Consider the following 25,087-nt stretch of genomic DNA (forward strand, 5'->3'; position numbering starts at 1 on the left):
TGTGATGCCAGTCTGTTTTCTAACTCACTGGCTATTCCCTGGATATAGTCGCTATGGATATTTGGATGTGGATTCCAGATCTATTTGTAATAACATGGCTAGAATAGAAACAGTGAGAAAAACTGGTGCATACCAACAGACACAGTTGAGTGGAAAGAAGGAATTTCTTGTCTGAGATTCACCTGATAAGGTTTTGAGTGGTGCAGCAGTACTAATTCCAATGATAAAGAAATGATGGTGGTGATTCTATGTGAGGTTTACAAAAAAAAATGAGGTTTATTTATGGTGTGCTTCAATCTCCAAATAGTCTGAACCAGGGGTCTCCAACCTTGGCCATTGAAGACTTGTGGACTTCAACTCCCAGAATTCCTCAGCCAGCTTTGTATTCTACTATCATGGAAAAAAACTGCCACTTAGATCAGCCACCATGTGCTTTTGTGAAGACAGGGCTATTCTCAACAGGGGGTCCCTAGATATGTGGCTTGATAAACAGGTTCAATTCTGGAAAGATGTTACCAAAATATACCTGATACTATGCCATAAAAGTACTTTAAATTAATTAAGCATGCCCATGATACAGATCGCATTTTCAATGGCACATATGAGTAAAATAGGCGTGGAAGAAAAGGAAAGAAATGAATTTTTTTTAAAAAAGAATGTTCATAGGAAGTACAATTTCTGTATGAAAAAGATTCAGAACAAAAAATATGGAATCTATATGGAAGAGGTAAACGGAACTGTTTAAGAGAATAAAGCCGTACAAAATAAAATAAAAAGATATTGAATAATGTATATAGCCCCCCAAAAACATAATCCCAAGAATGTAGTCAAAGAAAGTACTGAAAATATCTGAACATTGAGCTGAATGTCTGTTGCTGAGTAAAGTGAGAGCAGTTTACTCAATAGAATGTAACCATGTATAAGAATAAACAAAATGCTTAGCAAAATGGTTCAACTGTGAGCAGAAATTAGACATAGATACATGATCTTTCCTTAGCTTTTTAGGCAATAATTATATAAGGAAATGCTTGTGTTATCATTAGAACAGTGTTATTTTTGGATATCAATATGTGTTGTTTGTGTGCATTGTATATATTTTTGCATGAAGACCATGTTGTGTTGTTTCGAGTATGTCAATGATTTGCAATGTAATTACATAAATCAGATAACGAGATGCACCAATCTAAAAATTAAAATACTGAAAATCAAGCTAAGATATATGTTGTAAAACAAGAAAAAAAGGGTTACCAATGCTGAATAAACAGAATGAACACAAACTAAATTACCAGCATGACAGATGTACATTGAGGTATGGAGAGGTATGCAAAATGAATATTGGTATAAATGACAACAATTTGGCAATGTTTCTTTTCTTTCTCTACTGCCTCTTATTATTTCAGCTATTATTTAATATTTTCATCTGCATTAACAGTGCTTACCAGTAAGAGTGGGCAACTATTAGATGATAGATAGATAGATAGATAGATAGATAGATAGATAGATAGATGGATGGATGGATGGATGGATGGATGGATGGATGGATGGATGGATGGATGGATGGATGGATGGACGGACGGACGGTAGATATAGATAATTATCTATCTATCTATCTATCTATCTATCTATCTATCTATCTATCTATCTATCTATCTATCTATCTATCTAATATATCATATATTAAATCATCCAGATTACATTTTCTAAAACAGATATACATTATACTACAAGGCAAAAAGCAAACATTTGTTTTTGCTGTTATATGAAATATAAAAATACATTTCCGAACATAATCAGTTTTCAGGAACTGCAAAGAAAAAAATGTAAACATCGAAGTACAATACAAGAGGCTTACTTTGCTAAGTGTTTCACAACAATATCAAGCATTTCTTTGTTCTTTCTGGAAGTTTATGAACCAAGGAATGGATAACTTTAAAACGGGATTCAGGGCTACCACTTTCTAAATAAAAGAAAAAACAATAATTCATATTATGCACTTGGCGCAACCTATGCTGAAAATTACGTATAAACATTTAATTTTCTTTTTGCTACCTGTGTATATTTAAAAATACGAAGGTAAATCCTTTTTGACACTTTTCAATCTCCCCGGATGCTAGGAAACTTCAGCACTATATTAAAGTTGCTAGCTATAGAACATTTATCTTAAGAGGGTAACTTTTATTCTCTTGGCCTTGTATATGACCTTCCTTAATATACAATCAAACATCAGTTTTATTTCCTGAAAACCACCCTGATTATAATATTTAAACAATTTGCTGAAGTGCATTACACTGAGATAATACAGACATGTCACATTCCCTACATGGGGAATAATGGAAATGAAATGATGAACAAATATGGTAAAAAATGAGAATTGCTAAACCTATGTAGATTTGTAAACAATTAGGTAGCAAGAGTCACTTGATAGTGAAACAAGCAGTATTAAAATAAAAAATAAAATAAAATGGTGAATAAATATCTTGAAATTAAATAAATACACACTATCCACTCCAACCATTTATCTCCCATATCCTTTAGTATCATTATCTCTTTTACCTTCTTTCCTCCAAGCATCTACAAGGTTAAATGCTAAGAGAGTCCTTCAAATCTGCCTTTTATAAATCCTTGCTTTTACAGATCTTTCTTTCTTCATATCCTCCAATATCGTGCTTCAGGTCCTTTCTCTTTCAAACCATACATATTCTGCTCCCTTCCTTGCTGCTAGCTGACTACTGCTTCTTTAAGTCATAAACCTCTTTAGGCTTCCCTTCAAAATAGTTATAGGACATAGGGAAACTGATAATATTTGCTTCTCTCATAAAAGGTAGGTTTAAATATTTTGAGTATTGTAATTGAGCATTTCATGTTAACAATACAATCAGCCAATCAATATCTAGGGCAGCTCCCCCCACTCCCCAATACAGTACAATACGGCTTTTTGGATGGGGGAGGGGGACAGGGGAAACGGAATCATAAAATAATTCTTCTTTAGTTAAATATGGATTTGTTGGTAGTCTTTTTGAATGATTCTTAACACAAAGTTCCAGCTTCTATGTAATTTAACTACATTACATTCTGGGAGATTTCTCATTGCGCATTTCATATTTTTTCATAAGATGCTAATACGTGTTTATTATATTGCAACATCCTTGCATTTAGCCCAATACACTTAGTTTATATATGAATTAGAACAGTGACGTGCAGTCAGGGGAGGCAGGGCCTCACCACTGTTATCATGAAAAGAAAAGAAAAATGTAAAAGGAAAAAGGCTGAGGTAGTTGCTGCCAGAGTCACAGTGGTTGACTCTGCTTAGTGCTTAACTGTTTAAAAAAGCCTCTTAAAAAGTGCCCTCTACAGGAGGAGGCGGGAGAACCATGTGCCTCATTTAGTCTATCTTTATGATCACTTGAGCAGAGTTAAGCAAGAGTTAATTCCTTATGTAGATGAGGCACTTGGTTCCCTTGCCTCCTCCTGTAGAGGGTGGTTTTTTTTAGAGGCTTTTTTAAACAGTTAAGTAGAGTCATCCATTGGGGATTCCCACCACTATGTCGGACATAGCGCCGAGGTGGCAGAGCGGCTTTTGCCTGCTTTCAAGAAAGCTTTCATTTTGGTCCACCTGGTTACCTGTCCCGTCCCTCCCCTCCTCCCCCGTCAACCGAAGTGACCATTCCCAGCGGGGGAGGATGCCGAGAAACAGACGGCGCCGCGTTCAGAGAAACGCGCAGAGGGATCCAACTTCTAGTCCCCCCTCCGACGCCCCTTCCCCACTCTTCCTCCTCCTCCATCCTGTCGCCTCCTTTTGCAATCCTAGTGGGTCTTCCCTCTGGATGGACGGTGCGCACACACCCCACCCCAGACCCTCTGCGCGATCCAGTGTTAAGCGTGTCCCCCCCCATCCTCCCAATTGCTTACAGCCCCCTTACAGGGAGGTAATGTTTGGGCAGTAGGGTGCACAGAATCGCCCGGGTGTTGTCACAGAGTGCGTTATCTTGGTACAAGCGCACGAAGCCGGGCAGGCGATCTTGCCCGCTCTGCTCCCTTGAACGTCCCAGCGCTATGTTCGACATAGAGGCGGGACGCCTGTATGTCGGACATAGCGCTGGGGCGGCAGGGCCCGCTTGCCTCACCAGCCATAAACCTCACCGCACGTCACTGAATTAGAATATATAGATTGTATAATAGTTTGCAGTGAGGTTTTGTACTGCGTAGAAAGTTTTTAACATTCTGAATACTGTATGCATTTGTAGGAGGACCAGAAATATATGATGGTTTTTAGAAAAGTTTTTGACTATTAAGTTTCCTAACTGGATTCCCTGATTTCCAATAATTATTATTTTAAAAGAGATAAAATCTGTAAGTCATATATTTACTAGCAGGAGTGATGAACTCTCCATGTAAATCATACGTCATTCAGGGTTCTTGGCAGGCTTCTGTTAAAGAAAAACATTGGAAATAATTAAGGGGGGGGAGATCATTAACTTTACAATCAACTTTAAATACAAACATTCTAAAAAAGGGGGACTATATATTTATCATACTAGAATGTATTCCTTTTAATTTTGCATTGTTTACTTCGTTTACTTTCTACTTAGGATGCCTTTTAGAAGAACTGGGCGGGGGGGGGAGGAATCATCATTCCATAAAATATTTATCCTGGGTTGTATTCCATATTGCATATGAGGAAAACCTTGGAGTTTCTACCACCACAGCCAGGAAATATAAAGGTATGGATTACCATACAGAGACCAATCAATTCTTTAAAGGATGTATTTTGTTTTCAAACATAAAAGTTTGTTGTGACTATTTCCACAGATTGCACTCTGAAAATTACAATCCACTTCTTTTTCTTTTTAAACCGAAGTACTGTTGAAAAGAAAGTTAAGTAAAGGAGCTTAACCATTAACCTATCCATTAGCAGTACAACTCTCCAATCACAGGACAGGACAAACTGAGGGTGGCAGAATAAGCCAAAAGAAATATTGTATCAATAAATCAGCTGAGGCTATAAAGAAAAATGTACCCATGCATTGCTACAGAAAGGGCAACTGTGCAGCAGCTTGACTGTTGCTGATCCCTCCCTCCAGTCTAAATTTCCTCCCAGGTCATTTCAGGTCATCTGGACATGGAACAGATTTTAAAGGACTGTAAAGAATTCCAGAAAATAATATTCTACATGCTTCCTAAAATTGTTTACATTTGAATTGTTCAAAAAAATGTGATATTCACAATCTATTATAGTTTCAATGAAATTACAGAATATAACATATTTAATCGTACCTTAAGTATTGTTTCACTGTACTTGTATTGTCTTCACTTCCCATTCTGTATTACTTTCCAAATCAACTTCATCACATGTTTTGCATCTAGAAAATAAACACAAGCAGGTACCTTGATCAGTTATAATTTAGATTCCAGACAACTATACAGTATAACTGAGCTTATGAAAGCATCAATAAATCAAATCATAAAATTCTGTTAATGAAAAGAATAAGCCATACTCCTGTATGATTCTGTTTCTTATCTTCTATGCATAGAGAAGTAGAAACCAGAAGGTAGTGGGAGAATTGTACACGTACAGAAAAGATCATTTCAAAATCAAACTTGCACCTATTGTCTATTGTGGTCTCTCTGCATTATGAATGGGGTTCTATTATATTTGGGTATAAAGATACTTATATGTCTGGGACACATGGCAACTCATTAATAGAGAATGAAAGCAATAATTAAAAAAGTAACATTTTGAAGTCAAACATTTAATATACAATGCTAAATGCTCCCTTGTGTGGAAAAGATACAGGATTGCAGAAATCAACTAGTTTGTAGAGTGACTTCTTGTGGACTCTATGGTTTTGACTCTATGGTTGCAATAAATTTTGTCAATGAAATTAATATATATTGATTGATATTATTGATACATCTCTTTTAAATGACTTTCTTGCAGGCATAAAATTCCAAGATTCAGTGGCCAGACACTAAGATCCAAATAGTGTAGATAAAAAGACACTAAGGTGTTTCTGTCCCCCCTTCTCCGCTCGTTAAAACAGACGACAGGCAAATAACTTAAAAGGAACTCTCTTTATCAGTTCTCGGCTCAGAATGGCTGTGAGCCCAAAAATAACATAAATACAGTCTCTGACGAGATAACAGAATCCCAAACAAAAACTCTTACAACGCAATGCACTTCTCGAAGTGTATCCTTGATCAGGGTTACAGAAAACAAAGCACTTCTCCAAGTGTATCTTACATAAACCACGACTGATGATCAATCAATGCTGAACGAACCAAAGAACGTTGACTCCTGCAACTAGGCGTGGCACCATCCATCTTTTTATCCCCAGAATATGCCCCTAACGAGCCCTAGCTGCATAATTAATCTTGCATCCTGAAAGACTCACAGAAGACTGCTGCTGAGTCACAACCTATCCCCCACCGCAGGGCCCTTTCCCCGGGTTCCGACAATCTGGATGCAGTTGGAATGACGTGTCCACAAGATGACCCGGACCCATTTCCTGTGGTGCCTTTTTCATGAGTCCCAAACCTCTGAGGCATAGCCCCCTTGAATCGGAACTCTTAAGTATCCAGTGGCCACCATGTTTCCTTCCGCCCTTCATGGTGTCGACACCCCGTCCAGGGTCCTCCACCCTCTGCAAGGCCGACCCACCAACCCCCCTAACATCGGAGGTTGACAGCAGCTCTACCGACTCCTGCCGAGCCACCACGCAATCCCCCTCCCGCAGAGCCCTTCCCCCAGTTTCGATGATCGGGGTGCGGCCCAGAAGGGTTGGTGACGGCCTCCCCCAGAACACGGTCCAAGATACTGGCACCCCACTGGGAACCTAGAGACAAAGTCTAGTGCTGCGGGGACCGGAGTCGACAAAGGATGGAATCTCGGCGGAGTTCTCCTGTAGACCTGGCCCAATGACACTGGGCACATGACTTCACGCACCTCCGGACGTCATTTTTCAGATGGGGCCACCAAAACTGATGGGAGGCCAGGCGCAATGTCCAAACAAACCCCCAATGTCTTGACGCAGACGCGCAATGAATCTGTGTGAGCACCCGTCGACGGATGTGCCGTACGGGAACATAGTGCCAGCCCCGACACTTCAAAAGATCCCCTTCCAAAGTCCATGGGGACGCCGGCCCCACTTCCGACTTTCGTCGCTCCACCCAGTCGTCACCCGCTGCGCATTCCGTATCAGAGACTGCATGCTCACGGGATGACAAGTGGCAGCGCAACGGGCAGAACAGTCCGAGTTGGAAGCGAGTTCGCAGGGTCAGAGTTCTCTACTCTACTTTACTCGGCAGAGCCTCCACCCTGGGACTCCACACACCCCGAACGCACGCTATCTTGTGCAAACGAGGTATCCACGGCCGCACCAATGTGCTGGTTGTCCGACATGATAGTGCGTTGCTGAGGGATGGCTGCAGTCCGTGCAACCCTTCTGTTCTTCTTGGGGCAACTCCCTGCCAGGTGTCCAAGATCCCCACAGTAGAAGCACAATCCCTCAGCACATCGCCTGTCCATCTCTCTGTCCGTGACACTCGAGGTCTGACAGCACCCAACTCTATGGGCTCCTCCCAGTCCACTGCAGTCCCTTGCTGAACCGGCATGCTGGTGGTCTCCTGGAATACACGGTGAGGCCTTCGCTTCTGCAGCCGGGCGTCTATCCGAAGGCACAGGTGGACCAACACGTCGAACGTCGGTGGCCTGTCCACCCTCGCAGTTCATCCTGCAAGGCCTCAGACAATCCATCCTGGAACGTGTCCATTAGAGCTGGTTCATTCCACGTGGAATCCTGGCTACGCAGCCTGAATTCAGTCACATAGTCCTGCAATGAACCACTTCCCTGCTGCAGTGACTTTAGACTTCTAGCAGATGTTTCCCCCTTGATCGGATCTTCAAACATCCGTTTGAAGTACTGGCAAAAGCCCTGGAAGTCATCCAACAAGGGCTCTGCTGAACTAACAAGGGGGTAGCCCAACGGGCAGCTATGCCTGAGAGCAAACTGATAATGAATCCCACCTTCGTCCGGTCAGTGGGAAAGTCCTCCACTCTCAAACTCAGGAACAGCTGGCATTGTCCCAGAAAACGTGGCAAACATGGCGAGACTCCCATCTATTTATCTGGCATGACTACTGGGCACTTCCTCCTTGGCTGGGGGGGGGGGGGGGGATTTGCAGCTCTCTGCAGCTGTTTAATTTGGTCCGACAACATCGCGATTTGTTGTGCCATTTGTCTATTTTCAGCCATAAACTGCTCCATAATTACGGAAATGAAGGCTTTTCAGGCAGGAGAACGCAATGCACTTCTCCAAGTGTATCCTTGAATCAGGGTTACAGAAAACAAAGCACTTCTCCAAGTGTATCTTACATAAACCACGACTGATAATCAATGTTGAACGAATGAAGAAACGTGACTCCTGCAACTAGGGCGTGGCACCATCCGTCCTTTTATCCCCAGAATATGCCCCTAACGAGTCCCAGCTGCATAATTAATCTTGCATCCTGAAAGACTCACAGAAGACTGCTGATGAATCACAACACTAAGGTGAGGCCACTTTACAGTTTAAAAGAAGAGTATAGTTTTTGTCTTAACAAAGTGTCTAACATTTGATACAGCTCCCTCACAACCACTCTAAAAAATCAGGCCTTGAAACTAGGCAACTAAGTGACCGGAGGTCAGAGTGCATGTTCTTACTACGCTGTGTATTAGATTCTGTGAAACACTAGACTAGCCTAGAGAATCACACCTATCTTAGCCACCTAAAACAGTCAAGGTGTTTCTCATCTTGCAAGATTTTGGCAATGAATGGAATTTTCAGCCAAGATGTTCTCTATAGTTGCTTCTTTGCTACAGAACTTCCATTTGCTGCAGAACTTCCATTGTTTACTTTTATGATTTTGTTCCTTTACTATTGTTATTTTTATGTTTTTGTCCGTCCCCCCCCGCTTTTGTATTGTCATAAGCTTCCCAGAGTAGCCCCACAGAGAGATGGGTGGCAAATAAATTTAATAAATAAATACAAAAAATGCTCTCAGCAGTAAGAAGCTCCTGACAAGGTTGTAATCCATGCTTAAAACTCCCATATGCAATGACAGGGATAGTTATGAAGAATGTTACAGTGTTTATCTAACAACCAGATCCATTTAATTCTTGTAACTGTAATATTCTTTTTCAAGTAGATAAATTGTTTAAACATGCATGTCCATTTTATACGTTTTCTATCCCTAACTTTATTTTTATTTTTCACAACATTCCTTTCCTCTTGAAAATTTGATGAGTCTGAGGTTCACAATTTAGGGAAGCTAAGGTAGGAGATGAGATCTTTCTTACGATTGCATAACTATCCAGGTAAGTTTTTGTAAGGCAGAACAATGTGCTGAAACATGATGCAGTGTCAGAATAGGATTTGGTTTCCTCTCTTTCCATAAAAAACGAGCTTTAAAAATGAACGACCTAAGAAGCATGGATTTCAGACAAAGGCCATAGGATAGTGGCTAATATTATTTATAAAATAGAACTCCAAAATAAGCTTCTACTTGATACATATGCAACAAAATACAAGGAAATAAATTACATTCTAAAATATGTGCGTAAAATGATTCTTGTGTGTGTGACTTCAAGTCAGTGTCGATTCCTGGTAATTGCCTGGATTAGTTCCTGAAGTTTTTTTTTTTCCTGGAAGGTGATTTGCCTTTTCCTTCTTCCCAGGACTGAGAGAGATTGACCGAAGATCACCCAGCTGACTTTATGCCTAAGGTGAGACTTGAATTCATGGTCTTCCATTTTCATTCCCAATGCCTTAAACCACTGTACTAACCAGCTCTCAGCTATTTGAATTTAAACTATTTGAATGACTTTTCTCTAACAAAACAGTAGATTAAATTGGGTTTCATGAAAATACCAGGTTTTCATAACAGGATTTATGCATTTTGTCTCAACAGCTTTTCCTTTTACTTCCTAATTCTGAAGCTATAAGAAATATTGAGGTCTATATACCTTTCTTAAATTCAATGCAATTGCCAATAGCAATTAAAGATAGTTAATTAATAATTAGCTGATCATCTTGCCAAATTAATACGGAAAAAAAGACAGTACACTGTATAATATCTGTCATATTTTCAGCAGAGACAGTCAGCATCATACAAGTGGCAAGGATTTGACAGCAGCGCATACAGTAAAATAAAGTACTTGCCATCCACATAATGTCTGGGGTAATGAGATGAATTCATTTGCTAGTTTCCTCTAGTTTTATCTGCCAAAGAACACTGTGTTATCAGCACAGATGGAGCTACATGCTCCTGGAGAGGAGCCTGTTGCAAACTAGCTTCTCTGAATATCAATGAATCGTTGAGAGTCAGACCAGTGATTCTATCAAATGACAGGTTTAGAAGACATGGAAAGCTCAAGTAATCCAGGTAGTCTGATCTGATTGCATGTACTGCCAAAAATTGTGCACAAGAAATCTGAAAATTTGCAGTGTTGACTACTACGATGTGGTTAGATAATAATTTCACTCTAACAATAGGAAGAATGATAGTTATATTTGTTGTCAGAATTAAATGAAATTTTTATCAAAGGGATGATAATCTATAATTTCCTAGAAAAATCACTAGAACTCAAAATAAGGATTAACACAATGTACATTTAAATACATTTGCACTGAAATGAGACAAATTTCAATATGTTTAAAATATTGTTTTATCTACTTTAAAAATATCTAAATGTACTGTTTTCATTCCATCAAAATTTTGTCCTCTCATAATTAAGGAGAAATCTCTAAATAGCTTAAATCTTTCAGATTTTCATATATTTTCAGATATTTTTTTTAACTGGTGAATTAAAAGGACATAATGGAAATCTTAAGCTTTGTATTAAATTATGACCTCTCAGCATCCATTTAAAAAGCCTATTGCCCCAAATAATGTTGCTTTCACATCTTGACATGATTTAAAGAGAAAACTAAAATGGGGGGGGGGGAAATAAAAAAGGAACTATGCATATATATAATGATAGAAGCAGATTTTAAAAATGAGCATACCCATCAACAAATTCAGTAGTCTCTGGACTTTGAACTCACCCCTACAACTCTATACAGTCCTTGATCATTTATACCTATAGAGACACAAAAGAATTAATAAAAGTTATTAAACATAAATAAGTCATATTTATTATAAGCATTTATCTGGTTTGGGAATGATGAATAGATTTAAAACAATTAATCCATTGACAACTAAAAACTGTTTGAGAATTAGCTTCTAGGAACGGAAGAATGCATAAAGCTTCGCATAAACATCTTTTTGGCTACTGCGGAGACAAAATCCTATACAGTGTAGGGTTTTTTTTAATCTATTAAGTATAACTGAATATGAGAGCTAAGATAACATGATGATGAAATCTTTGAAGAATTCAAATGCATCCATGCATCCATGCAAACACTTTTAGTTCAATATACCGTTTAAGATAGGTACAATATTTTTCTCCCTGGTTAGTCCATAATTTAAATTATGACAATTTAAGATCTTTATTAGACCTAAGAAAATAAATATTAATCTAGAAGATACTCTCAAACATAAGGCATTACCTAACCAGTGAAACCTCAATTACATCTTGCATATGAAGAGCATTGTAGTTGCTGTTGTCACTGTATGTATACAACATGAAATCACAGCTGGCGGTTCTTTAGCTGGCGTTGGCCTTCCTACACATTTACTTCTTCCAATAGTCTAGGTGCAGGATGTCATAATCCATCAATGTAGTATATGTGTAGTCCTAGTGTAGCATTTGTAAAAGACAGATAGAAATTTTGTCAATGTGCCCAAGATTGTTTGGGTATGGCACCTAGTGTGCCAATAACTACTGGGACCATCATGACCGGTTTATGCCATAATCTTTCAACTTCAGTTTTCGGATATTGATACTTTGTGATGATCTGCAACATTTGGTCTTCCATTCTACTATCCCTTGGTATTGCCAAAGCAATTATCCATGCTCGCTTCTTTTCAACCAGTTATAATAATTGCAGTATTTATATTTTCAGCTTTTTCAGTTAGTTTTATAACATGGAACTGCTAATAATAGTGACATAGGTCTCATAATTTCAAAGTAATTTAACACTCCTAAAATACAATTATCAAGGAATTTAACAAACTTTAATTTCTTGTACATAAAAAAGTTTATTTTAATAAGATAATAGAAAAGTTAAACACTTTTAGAGTTATGAAAAGAAATAAAATTATTTCATATAAACCTTAATTATTTTTGTCCCTGAAAACTTATGAAACATGTTACTTTGAAGCTCTTTCTCTCCTTTCAAAGGCAAAGAGTTCATTGCTAGAGATTTGGTTGTGGCAACAGAAATCTTTGCTATATTTAGAAAATAAGGTAGCTTTATATCCAAAGCAGTTCATTTTCCAGGCACATAATCTAAAAAGAACATAAAATCAACACCACCCTTGGGGCAGCCTAATGAATCTTTATTCTTAATAATAGGAGGAAGGAGGAATAAGTGCATGGGCTGCACTAAACGGACTTGCCAACCAAATCTTGTACACCAGGGGGACCACATACAACCCTGTTCACGTTTATCCTGCAAAACCTTTTCTGAGCAGAACTATTGATAACTGAACACATATTTTCCCTCACATTTTAAAAAATATCAGCTTTAAAAGAACAATTATAATAGCAATAGCCTTTAGACTTATATTCCGCTTCACAGTGTCTTTACAGGGTCCTCTCTATGCGATTTATAGAGCCAGCAGATTGCCCCCAACAATCTGGCTTCTCATTTTATCAATCTCGGAAGGATGGAAGTGAGTCAATCTTGAGCTGGTCAAAATCAAACAGCTAGCAGTCGGCAGAATTGTCTGAAATACTGCATTCTAATCACAGGGCTACCACGGCTCTTGAAAATAAAACTTTGTCCAAATCCCAGCTTCACCCATATTTTCCTCCCACTGCTTTGCAGCCTTCAATTTCCTCGGCCAAAGTATATGTGAAGCCCTAGTCACTCAAAAGGTTGACCCCTGTCTGTTGCAGAGAACTGAACTATAAAAATATTTCCTTGCAGCTATAATCATATAGAATGGTAATGCAAACTAAAAAAAGGACGATGAGATTTCCAAATGTCTGTTTCTGTCTAAAGTAACTGAAACTTCCTATACTTCATCTCTTCATGATGTTTCTGTAAAATATATAATTTCTGCTTTTCCATTTTCTAACAATTCAATGCAGCTAAGACCAACAGCAAAAAGTATTACTTTGTTTATTCCTTTTCAGAATCTAGGCAACTGAAAACAATCAAAATTAAATCCCTGGAGACTCTCCCAGAAAATACAGTATACTGCTGGTTGGGAGACAGTGCAGCAGACACAAATTATTAACACATGGTAAGATAGTTTAACCACTGCAGAAATAACGATTTCCTCACTGTATTACCTCCCTTTGCCTTTCCTAGCTCCCCCCAAAAACACCTAATCCTTCAAGATGTTACATGCTAAAGCACCATTTTAGACACTAAAACCTCTAGCTATTAATATGATCGTCCATTATTATTTGCTGTTATTCACACTAACATATTCTACTCTTAAAGGGACAGAACTGCTATTTCTCCTAAGTCAATGACAACATCAAAGGTCTCCTTGTTTCTGTGTCCTGGGCAGGTGCTAGTGTTACATTGTTTCCTTTAGGAGAACCCTTAGGAGAACAACATATTAAAAATAAAAAATTCTTAATTTCTGGTGATTTCCACTGCAAGTACAACACAATATCCTGGACATGATCCATTACTCACTATCACTCAAGTTACTCACTATCACTCAGGTATTGGTAAGCAATTGAGACAATATTGTTGACATTATTGAATCCACTTTGACTGCGAATCTCAGTATACCACAGCTTCAAACATTTGAAAATGTGAAGATATGGTAAAAAGGTTGAATACTAATAAAGTCAACTACTGACCTGATGATAGTCAGAATTCTTAGTGGAAATAAGCAATAATAGGTAACAGAGAATACATGTTTTTCTCCTTTATTTTAATTTACATATTTTACTTCACTTTTTAAATATCTAGCTCTTTTGTCTCTGTTAATTTTTTTTCTTTTGGGTTATGTATTTTAATCTTTTGAATAAATAAAAAATGTAAAAAAATAAGCAACAATATATTACAGATTTTGGTTGATCTCATCAACATAACATTATTTGTTATTTAAAGAATCTTGTATGCTCCCAAATAGTACTGGCATTTCCTAGATGTAAAGCTTCTATGTGAATATGATTTAGATGATCAACTCAAATTTACTGCTACATTCTCCTAAAGCAGCAAAACCAAGCTATAGCCATTCAGTTATTAGACTTCCCAATTTTCCTATACGATGGCCAATGGTTGATAAGATACAAACTACTGTCCTAGAAAGTCACAAAAGCTCAACTCTAATTGTAATAACATATTTTGTAGAACGAATATTTTAATGCTTATGACAGTCCTTGGTTATCTTGTAGAGCTATTTCCAAAAGCAGTTTCAAGATTTTTATTATGTTCCTTTCAATTCCTCACTAGTGCAAATCTTGCTGTAGATTCTTCAAGGAATGATAGCTTACTGCTGCCATCTATCTTTCCAGCAATGAATTATTATAACAAGTGCAGAAAATGCATACAAGCTTTTAAACAAATATATGGGAAGTGTAACTATGAATTCTCAGGAGAGGAATATATTGGAATGTTATGTGCAATTCTGCAAAATGCTATTTTGTCTCTTTCCCAAGTCATCTTTTCATACGTTTATGTTCATTTCATAGGTGGACAGCGTGACTCCCTTTGCTCTGATACACAGATGGCAATGGTAACAAGATGAATGGTCTATTCCAGTTGTGTAAAATATTTGTATAAAATATGCATGTAAGTCAGCAACTCTGTGAAGTCTGCTTTTTTAAAAAGAGAAAAGCATGATCTGCAAACAACGTTGCTGAGAGGAAGGGGGAAGCAAAATCCCCCCTTCCCCCAAACAGTCTGAAGGCTTTGGGTTCTTTCTCTGCCACCGTGCCTGTTCAAAAGTGCTGGAGAAAAGAGGATATTACAAGACTTCTTCCTTCCTCCCAAGAATCCCATGATTTTGAGCAGGATTGCTGCAAAAAAAGGAAACCTAATCTCCTTCCCTCTCGGTCATCATGAAAGAAAGATACATCCCACTTTTCCACTCTGTCCCCTCACCCCCATCCCCGGCATGAATATTGGAAGATTCATTATAACCAAGATGAAAATTATTTCTTTCTGTTCAATCCACGAATCCTTGTCTTTACCTCTTTTTTCAATAGCACTAATGCATTTTCTGAGAATTGTGAATCCAATCTTATCTAGCTGCACACCTAAGAAGACAAAAAAAATTGAAGAAATTTCAGATCTAATGAAATATGTTCCATGTTACAATAAAAGATCACCTATATAAATACTTGTAGCTATAGCTATTCAAACAATAGCTTTTTTCACTTTTATCATTGAAGCGGAGGAAAACTTTTAAAAGCATATCTTTAACCCAACATATGGGCATAGGGTTTATTATACAAACAGCCCCATCCACTTGTTTTCTCCCTCTGTTTATATATACCTAGCTGTGTCACAAAATAAAAATATTACTTTGAAAAGAAAGTTGAAATGTGCATAAAAAACAAAATATTCTTCATTAATGAGCACTTATCCAAAAGGTACTATCTTTGCACTTTTATCCTGCTATATTAAACAACAACAACATTTCCATTGATATTTAGTGGAACCTCAAAATTATGAACTGAAATTTAAATAGATTTAGATTTCAATCCTGAATCAAATGGAGGGGACATCAGAGCTTTTTCTAAAACACAGCCTGAAGCTAGTGTAGAATAAATTGGAACACAATTTTATTTCAAATGAGTTTTTTTATCTCATAGCTGGAAACAGTACAGGTAGTCATCAACTTACAACAGTTCATTTAGTGACTGTTCAAAGTTACAAAGATACTTAAAAAAGGGACTTATGACCATTTTTCACACTTGCAACCATTGCAGCATCCCCATGGTCATATGATCAAAATTTGGATGCTTGACAACCGAATCACATTTATAATAGTTGCAGTGTCCTGTGATCATGTGACCCCCTTTTACAAGCTTCTGACAAGCAAAGTCAATCGGAAAGCCAGATTCACTTAATAACCATGTAACTAACTTAACAACTGCAATAATTCATATAACAAATTTGGCAAAAAGGTCATAAAATGGGGCAAAATTCACCTAACAAATGTCTCATTTAACAAATGTTAAAAGCAGAAAATTTAGGCTCAATTGTAATTATAAGCGAGGACTACTTGTACACAAGACAGAATAAAGTTTGTTTATTTGTTTGTTTAACAAATTTATTTAGCCACCCAAATGACATGTAAGTAACTCTGGGTAGCTCACACCTTTTAAAAATACGGAATAAAAGTTATTTTCAGAAATTATTCTGGAAAATTTAATTTTAATTTAACTATTGTTTTATCTCTAGTACTTACTTCCCTCTTTTTGTGTATTAGCCTTGTTCAAATTGAGAAACACCTAACAAAATAAAACAAAAAGAAAGGTAAACTTCTAACTGCACTCAAGATACAAGCAATTAAACATCTGGATAAGGAAGAACTCCACACTCCCTTAAAAGACAAAAATGAGTTTTTTTAGCATTGAATCAAAATACGACTTGGTCCATTAATTTCTTGTAACTAAGTATTTTGAATTTTCATCTGTTTCTACATGCATAAATAAGCATAGTTCTGAATGGTATAGCTGACCAATGCAAATTACATCAGGATCAAGCCAGAGGACTGGATTCAAAATTCCCTTCCATAATCCAAATATGGCATTAGCGGCAGAGGCCAATCCAAACCGTCCTACAGACATCATGTGGAACTTGAGGAGAAACTGCTTTTAAGAGTCAGCAATTACATGGCATCTTTTGGGGTGTTAATTTTGCTAACACTGCAGATGTAGACACTCTCAAATAAAAAAGAGGCTGTGCTTAGTTGAAGTCCTCTGAGTTGGACAGACAAAACAAAATGGATTAGCCTTACAAACCAGAGATGTCTTATCCCTCCTCTAAATTCTTAAAACTTTTGACAAAACCCCCCTACTGGTTATCATACTTTCTTCATTCTGTTTCCAATAAATCTATATTAAGGAATATTATATAGTCCCTTTTCTTCTTATTTCTACTTTTGTATTTATTTGTATTGTTTCCTGGGATAGTATGTATTTTGAATGTTTTTTTTAATCTAACGACCTTCCTTGCAAAGATAATCCTTCAAAATTATTTGTATATTTATGCTGCTTTTAAAAAAATTCACACTGAAAAAAAACACTGATTTGTCAATAATCTTTTAATTTTGCATGTCTATACTGTATAATTTGGAAATGTGTGGACAGAAACGGGAACTTCAAGATATATTACCATTATTTTTACCTTTTAAATTATGTTAAATTTAATTATGACAAATGAAGATAATTAATACAGTATAAATATTATACGTTATTTCTACATAAACAGATAATATTTTGATATAAACAAGAATGAAATATTTCTTTAAAACTGCAGACATAAACAGTTCTGAGATACATCCTTTTTAGTAAGGCTGTCAATTTATATCCTAAGAGCTAATAATCATACTGGACATTTTTTCATGTTTTGTTTCCTGAAAAACTTTTGGTGATAATGATAGACCCCTTCAAACATTATATTTGAAATTATATTTGAAATAAATATATTTGAAGACAAATATAATTTTAGAATGACTATATCATGTAGGAATCTTAAGAATATGAAAAGATATGATGTATTTAATTGCCTAATGTTTCCATCAGCACTGATGGATTCCAGTTGCCATGATACCATTTTTCCATTGTGGTTAAGTGCTGGTTAAACCTTTCTGACTGCCTAGATTTTAAGGAAAGAAGTGCAAGTGTAAATGTAGAAAATTAATATTAAGTGAAATGTTGCACTTCATGTTCTGATATGCTGAAGAAAGTTTGTCAATCAGCTGGTTGTAGTTTGGTGCTCTGTAGTTGCTAAGAAAATTCTCAACAACATCCTTGAATGTTTTTTCAGGTGCTTTTCTCTGGCCCCGCTAACAGATCCTTCAAACAGATATGTCATTGATGACCTATGGCATATGCAAGATGTTGGGCAAACAAAAATACCTTCCTTAATCTTGGCATCCGTTATTCTGTCTCAAATAATGAAAATCTTCACTCTCTTTGTTAATCGCTTTCACAAAAAGTTTCAACAGTCCAAGTTTTATGTGAAGCAGTGGCAAAATATCTTTGTCAGATCAACACGTGGTTCATGGGCCACATTTTTCTGTCTTGGAAACAAACTCTGTCAGAGTGGCTGTTTCTTTTTAATGTTATGCAACTCTCTTGCATGCTTGTCCTATACTGTATATAACAACATTGGTATACAAGCTGCATTCCAAGCAGCAGAGCCACCACTTTTAGGTATCTATAGATATCCCAGTTATACTTAGCATATTGGTTATTCTTCAACAACAATTCCATGTTATTTTTGTATGTTTCTTTCATTAGTGCAACAAAGTCAATAGGTACTGAAGGGTGTACATTGTCATTATGTAAAAACATACTTCTATAAAACAATATGTTAGGTTACATTACATGTTATTTTCTTGATTAGTAACCGAAACTCTGCAAGATACACCCAAAAGCATTCTGGAAGCAAAATCTTTGTTGTCCAGTGTTATCTAAATTTCATTTCTAAACAAATTACTTTAGGATAATTTTCTTCAAAAATAACAAAAATATCCTGTGACAGTTGTGGACATTTTTAATTCAGAAAATCCAGTAACAAATTTTAATCTATGTTCTATTTATACATTATAGCTTTTCCTCTTACAAGGAAAATTCATTTATTACTAGATGTATTTTTTGTATGTATTTCCATATGTACACTTAAAAACACATAAACAGATGTACATGCACGTATACACATATGTACTTTTAAATTGGAAAGTTCCATGCAACTGATCCATAAAATTCTATGCCAGTAGACACACATTATTTAACAGTGACATGTTTTGTTTTTTGTTTCATATAATGCATAAGTTATGTCACAAAACTATACAATTAATAATAAATATAGTTATGTTGCATTAATAGTCTCTCTTCGTGTTTACTTATTTGTAAAAATTATAATTATCTTACCGTTTCCTTCCCATCTAAGGCTTCAAACCACATGTTCCTGTCCTCTTCTGAGAATGCTTGTAGGGTGAAAGGTGTACCAGGTCTGGAAAAGCAGAATACGTAAAGTTATTTAAATCACAACTGAACACTAATTTTCATACAATGTAATATTTTCATCACTACACTTTACAAATGCATCATAACCATCTTTGAAACTATCAGATGTCTTTGGAATTGTAATGTAGTTCATAGTGCTAGGTGAAAGAGAAAAAAAGCACACAAGCCAAAACCTAGCATACACACACAAACACACACACACACACACACACACACACACACAGAGTGAGTCATTAGAAACAATAGTTTAGCATAATATATGAAACAAGTCATTTCATCTGAACCTGAAATTATGGCCAGCCTTGCCTAAAATTAATTAAAGTCAATTCCAAAAGACATTTTAAACCAAATAGAGTATATGAACTCAAAGATTAGGAGTAGTCTTGGTGGTGCAGTTAATAGTAACTTTTATTATAATTTAAAAATATAAAATATAAATATAGAAATGCAATATAAATTAAGAAAAATACAAAGTATAATTTGAAAGAACAGAATGGTATGAAAATGGATAAGTCAATGACATTGATGTCATTTACATTTAATTTATTTTTATTTCATCTAACCTCTTAACTTTCATTTATTTTGCTTTGTATTTCTTCCTTTTTTCCTGCACTTTTTCTAGGTTTCTTGCACTTTATGCAGGACTGCTAAATAGATTTTAAGGTGCCTTTCAAATCTATGTTTGTATGATCAGAGGGTCTTATAAGGTCATCCTATAAGAATGATTATGTCAGATGAACTGTGTAGGTAGTAAGTTCAAATAAATTCACTTAAAAGTAATATTAAGATACACCTGACCGACTTACCTCTCTATTACTTCCATATCAAAACAAAATCGCCTATCTATAGAATCAGTATTCCTTTTAGTACAGTTCTGAAGTAGATAGACTTCCAATTCACCCTGAAATAAATTAATTACATGAATATCATAACGGAGACTGTTACTAAAAATGTCAGGAAAAATGTGATTAATAACAAAATTTTAATTATTGTTACTGTTTTTAGAATGAAAGCATCCATCAATATTGTAGAATTTTTGGAACTGAATATATAATGCAAGTCTGGAATTCACTTGATCATCAAATGAATTTATCAGGGATAACAAAATATTTTACTGAGTAACAGATGGGGTACTTCAGAAAATGTTCCTCATCATCTTGTATGACACTCAAGTTAAATTGGCTGAGTGACCTTTTAAGATATTGGGCATAGAAGAGGAAGAATCCTGTCACCAAAACTTCAATAAAAATCACTCTGCCTTGATTGCTACCAATGCAGTAGCCTATACAATGAGCCATGGTGGCGCAGTGGTTAGAATGTAGTATTATAGGCTAATTTCAAAATTCCGATCACTGCCAGGAGTTTGATTCTCACCGGTTTAAGGTTGACTCAGCCTTCCATTGTTCTGATGTCAGTAAAATGAGGACCCAAATTGTTTGGGCAATATGCTGACTCTGTAAACCACTTAGAGAGGGCTGTAAAGCACTATATAATGAAGTACTCTTGTTATTGCTATACTGATAATTTAGAGAGGACATGGGGAAGATAAATATGGTAAGAAAACTGAAATGCTGCCTATTCTGGAATATTCAAACAGTTATCAAAGAGTTTTTTGAACTTGAAAATAGCTAATATGAACAGGTTTCCTGAAAAAAGACATATTGTGCAAAGGTACTGCATATTTGAATAAATATAATGAATGTAATAAAGAGCTGGTCAATGGAATGTAATTTTTGTGCCTTTCTAGAAAGTTATTGTTTCAAACAATCTTTCATATTTAATACCATATCTTTGGTATTAATGAATTACTAAGGATAAAATATGGGTATTTTGTTAGCACTCTCAAAAAATCCATTTCAGAACCTTCCCTACTTATTATTTGTAATTCCCAATATTGTACCTAACTATACTTGAAAGAAAATGTCATCTACACAGAAAAGCAATACAGAACATATTTTATCTCTTTTACTGTTATTTTGATATGAAATATACTCACACTTTTTCCTCCTGATCTGTGTTCAAAAGGTAACATAGTAAACTTCTTTGATTCCTTCTTATACATGCAATAATGTTTTATCCAACTGGAACCAAATGGTGCAGGTCCTTCACAAAACAGTAATAATTAAAATTTCAAATTGTTAGTTATATACAGATGTTTTTCCATTCAGCCTATTTTTCATATTCTTACATATGAATCCAAAACAAACAAATGAATAAATCCAATGTATGTATTCTGGTTAATAGAATCACAAGTGCAAAAGCAATAGAAAATGTAAAATTATTATAAGATCATGGGAAATGAAATAGAGCAAATGTAGGGAACTAAAATGAAAAGAGAAAAAAAAACCTATACAAGTAGTTCTCATTTAACTACAACTAGAACTAGCAACACTATTGCTAAATTATGAGGGCATTAAGCCAAATAGAATGTGACCACGATGGACGTATGATATCACTTCTTCTGCAGTCATTAAGCAAATCACTCATGGTCATAAATTGAGACTGCGACTTGTGATTTTATTGTCACTTCCATTGATTGTGCTTGTTGGAAGGTGGTTGTGAAGTACACAAATGGAAAACACATGACTGTGGGGTGCTTCAACAGTTGTAAACGCCAACTGGTTGCCAAGCTCCCACATTTCAATCACATAACCACCGGAATGCTGAAATGATTGTAAATATGAGGAGCAGTCATAAAGTTAATTTTTCAGATCTGTCTTAATTTTAACTCACTAAGCAGAACAGTCATTAAGAAAGGCTTGCCCATATGTAATCACAGTTTATTCAATTTCTTTTAGCAGATAAAAAACATTGCTAAACAATCTATATACATGTTTACAAATTCTTACCATGAAACTAAACAAATAACTTACTTTTTTCCTGCACGTAAAGATAACCTTCCATTGCAAATTGATTTGCTCTTTTGTGTTTTTTTGGGATTTTGCTTGATTTTGTTCATGAGGTCTTCCACTTCTGATCTTGTTCCCTCAAAACGAGTTCTTGTCTGCAAGAAAAGGATTTTAAAATTTACAGTAGAAAACCATAAACATGTAATTCTATCTTTAAAAAACCAAACAACTAACAACCTCTGGTATTTAATATCTCTTTGTCAATTGTATATGGCTACAAATATACTAAATACCATTTCCCCTATAACAGAAACATGGAAGATTACAACTCTTCCAAAGTTTCACACTGGTTGCTGAAACTTACTAACTGGAGATGGTAGGGAATGATGTGGCTTTGTGTGTGTGTGTGTGTGCATGTGTGTGCATGTGTATGTGTGTATGTATGTATGTATGTATAGATATATATATATATGTTCTGACCCCCCTTTCTCCGTCCAGGAATGAAAGCCAAAAGCCACGTAACTCAAAAGGTTTCTTTTAATCAGTCCCGGCTCTTGCTGGCTGCAAGCCCAAATAAACAAAGATAATAGCTCTGGCAAAAGTCCTATAACTCATAACAAAATGCAAACCCGGCTTCTCTTATCTCAAAACCACTTATCCAAGTTGGCTTCTCTCGGGTTGTGAATGCGAACAAGAACCATCACTAGAACAGGAACGGAACAGAATGGAACGTTGACTTCTGCAACTAGGGCGTGGCACCAGCAGTCTCTTTATACTCAGGCGAGGATCCCAATGAGCAACAGCTGCTCACAATCATCTCCTGTAGTTACTCCTTTGTCCTTTACGCTGAGTAGACCTAAGCCTGCATGCATCCTGATACAACTCCCAAATGCTTTCAGGAACATTCCCTTTGATCCAATGCTCTGCCGCCACCTGGTAGCCAACCAGTCTCTCCTCGCCCTGCTCGGAGTCGACACCCTGTCCAGGGTCCTCCACCTCCTCCAAGGCCAACTCATAAGCCCCCTTGCTGTCGGAGTCTGGCGACAGCTCTAACAGCTCCTGCTGGGCCACAACATACATACATACATACATACATACATACATACATACATACTCATATTCTGACCCACCTCCGTCCAGTGAGTCACGCCGACACAAGGTTACTGTTAGCCATGCTTTATTCACAGTAATTACTCACAGACAAGACGTTGGCAGCAACCCAGACTCCCACAGATAAGAGATACACACAAGAGCTTCTCCAGCTTAGTATAACGGTTGTATCCTGCAAAAGGTCTCCTCCCAAAGTCTCTTCTTATATACTCTCTTGGAAGGAGCCAAATCCCAACCACCTGGGCCTGATTATCTTTTATGTCTCTGTAATTGCTGCCTGCGCTTCCCCGCCCTTCTCTGCCTGGCATCCGGGACAAACTCCCTTTGCTCCTCCCCACTGCTCCAGGGCCTGATGTCAGGGACAAACTCCCTTTGGCTTTCACCGCTTCTCCATGCCTCAGGCGCCTCCTGGTGGCCAACCAACCTCTCTGGTCCCTGCTCGGAGTCAGAACCCTGCCCAGGGTCCTCCACATCGTGCAGAGCCAACTCATAGGGTCCCTCGCTATCGGAGTCTGTCAGCAGCTCCAACGGCTCCTGCTGGGCCACAACATATATATATACTCGGGTCTTGTTGTATTCGGGTCTTTTCCTGTATAAGATTGACAGTATCTTGGCAACGTTTCGATGAGGTCACATTCATCATCTTCAGGCTGGTGCCTTTGGGTTATATGTGTGTGTGTGTGTGTGTGTGTGTGTGTGTGTATATATATGTTTTTTTATTTGTGCTGATAAATAAATAAATAAAGGGAGACTATTATAGATCTATTTCAAGCTATTTAGCTCTCATCAGCTAGCCATACCCTTACTGGGATTTGAACCTGGGCTATATTACATACTAGGCAGACTTCTTAGCCATTAGGCCACAGGCTCTTATCCGTTATCAGCGAAGCCAGGGTGAAAGGTATCTATTAGATTTTTACAACCCCTGGTAAGCCCCAATTATGGGAGGAAACTAAACACAAATATAACAAAAGCAACAGTAAAAATATTGGGTTTCTGTCATGATGGACTCTTGTGACGAGCCGATTGACAGATGATGGAAGCAGTTAGCTTCCTCCCATAATTGGGGATTACCAGGGGTTGTAAAAATCTAATAGATGTATGTATGTATGTATGTATGTATGTATGTATGTATGTATGTTTGTTTGGGATATATATATATGCCTTTTGTCTTAATTCCTGGAGACTGCATTTTTTAAATTTTCATTATATACCACTTCTATTATAAACAACTCAATACTATTACGGTACTTCCTCCTCCTATATTCCCATAATAATAACCTTGTGAGATAAGTTGGTCTGAAAGAAAGTGACTGGCCAAAAATCACCCAGCAGATTTTCATGCCTAATGAAGTTCATTCAGGGTGTGGGGTTTGTTTGTTTTTTGACATTTCTATGCCTTGTTCCTAGGGTTGACAATAAATGCCTAGACCAAAGTCACACAACTAACTGAACTGAATTGAAGTTCATGAACTGAAGAAGTTCTTGGATAAGAAGTGAAATGTTTTCAAAGGAAAAAAAAACCTCAATAAAGTACAGTTGCCTTTTGGAAAAGCATTTTTGGAACAACCATGACCTGGATGAATGAGAATCTCTACAGACATTTTGAAGGGATGATATGCATTTTGAAGACATTGTTTCCAACCCACATATGAAAACCTATCAAATTGATAACAGTGTTACCAGTACTAATTCCTCCTGAATTTGAATTATTATATAAATAATTAATAATTTACCTTAATTTAACAAACATATAATGTAATGAAGTAAGACAATACAAGGCAATACTATATGTAAAAACTGTCCTAATATTTGA

At 36.7% G+C, this 25,087-nt stretch overlaps 1 protein-coding gene across 1 annotated transcript in view; it reads right to left on the reverse strand.

The window, feature by feature from the left end:
• Positions 1–25,087, reverse strand: part of ARHGAP10 (Rho GTPase activating protein 10) — a 107,670-nt gene that overhangs the window by 41,975 nt on the left and 40,608 nt on the right. Inside the window, 14 exon segments of the mRNA XM_032224074.1 lie at positions 1,853–1,898; positions 1,901–1,957; positions 4,368–4,424; positions 5,261–5,302; positions 5,305–5,360; positions 11,039–11,075; positions 11,078–11,116; positions 15,302–15,367; positions 16,525–16,567; positions 19,217–19,298; positions 20,119–20,213; positions 21,309–21,415; positions 22,186–22,249; positions 22,251–22,316. Coding sequence (XP_032079965.1) covers positions 1,853–1,898; positions 1,901–1,957; positions 4,368–4,424; positions 5,261–5,302; positions 5,305–5,360; positions 11,039–11,075; positions 11,078–11,116; positions 15,302–15,367; positions 16,525–16,567; positions 19,217–19,298; positions 20,119–20,213; positions 21,309–21,415; positions 22,186–22,249; positions 22,251–22,316 — 857 coding nt within the window.

Source organism: Thamnophis elegans, chromosome 9 (assembly GCF_009769535.1).
Source record: "Thamnophis elegans isolate rThaEle1 chromosome 9, rThaEle1.pri, whole genome shotgun sequence".
Lineage (NCBI taxonomy): Eukaryota > Metazoa > Chordata > Lepidosauria > Squamata > Colubridae > Thamnophis > Thamnophis elegans.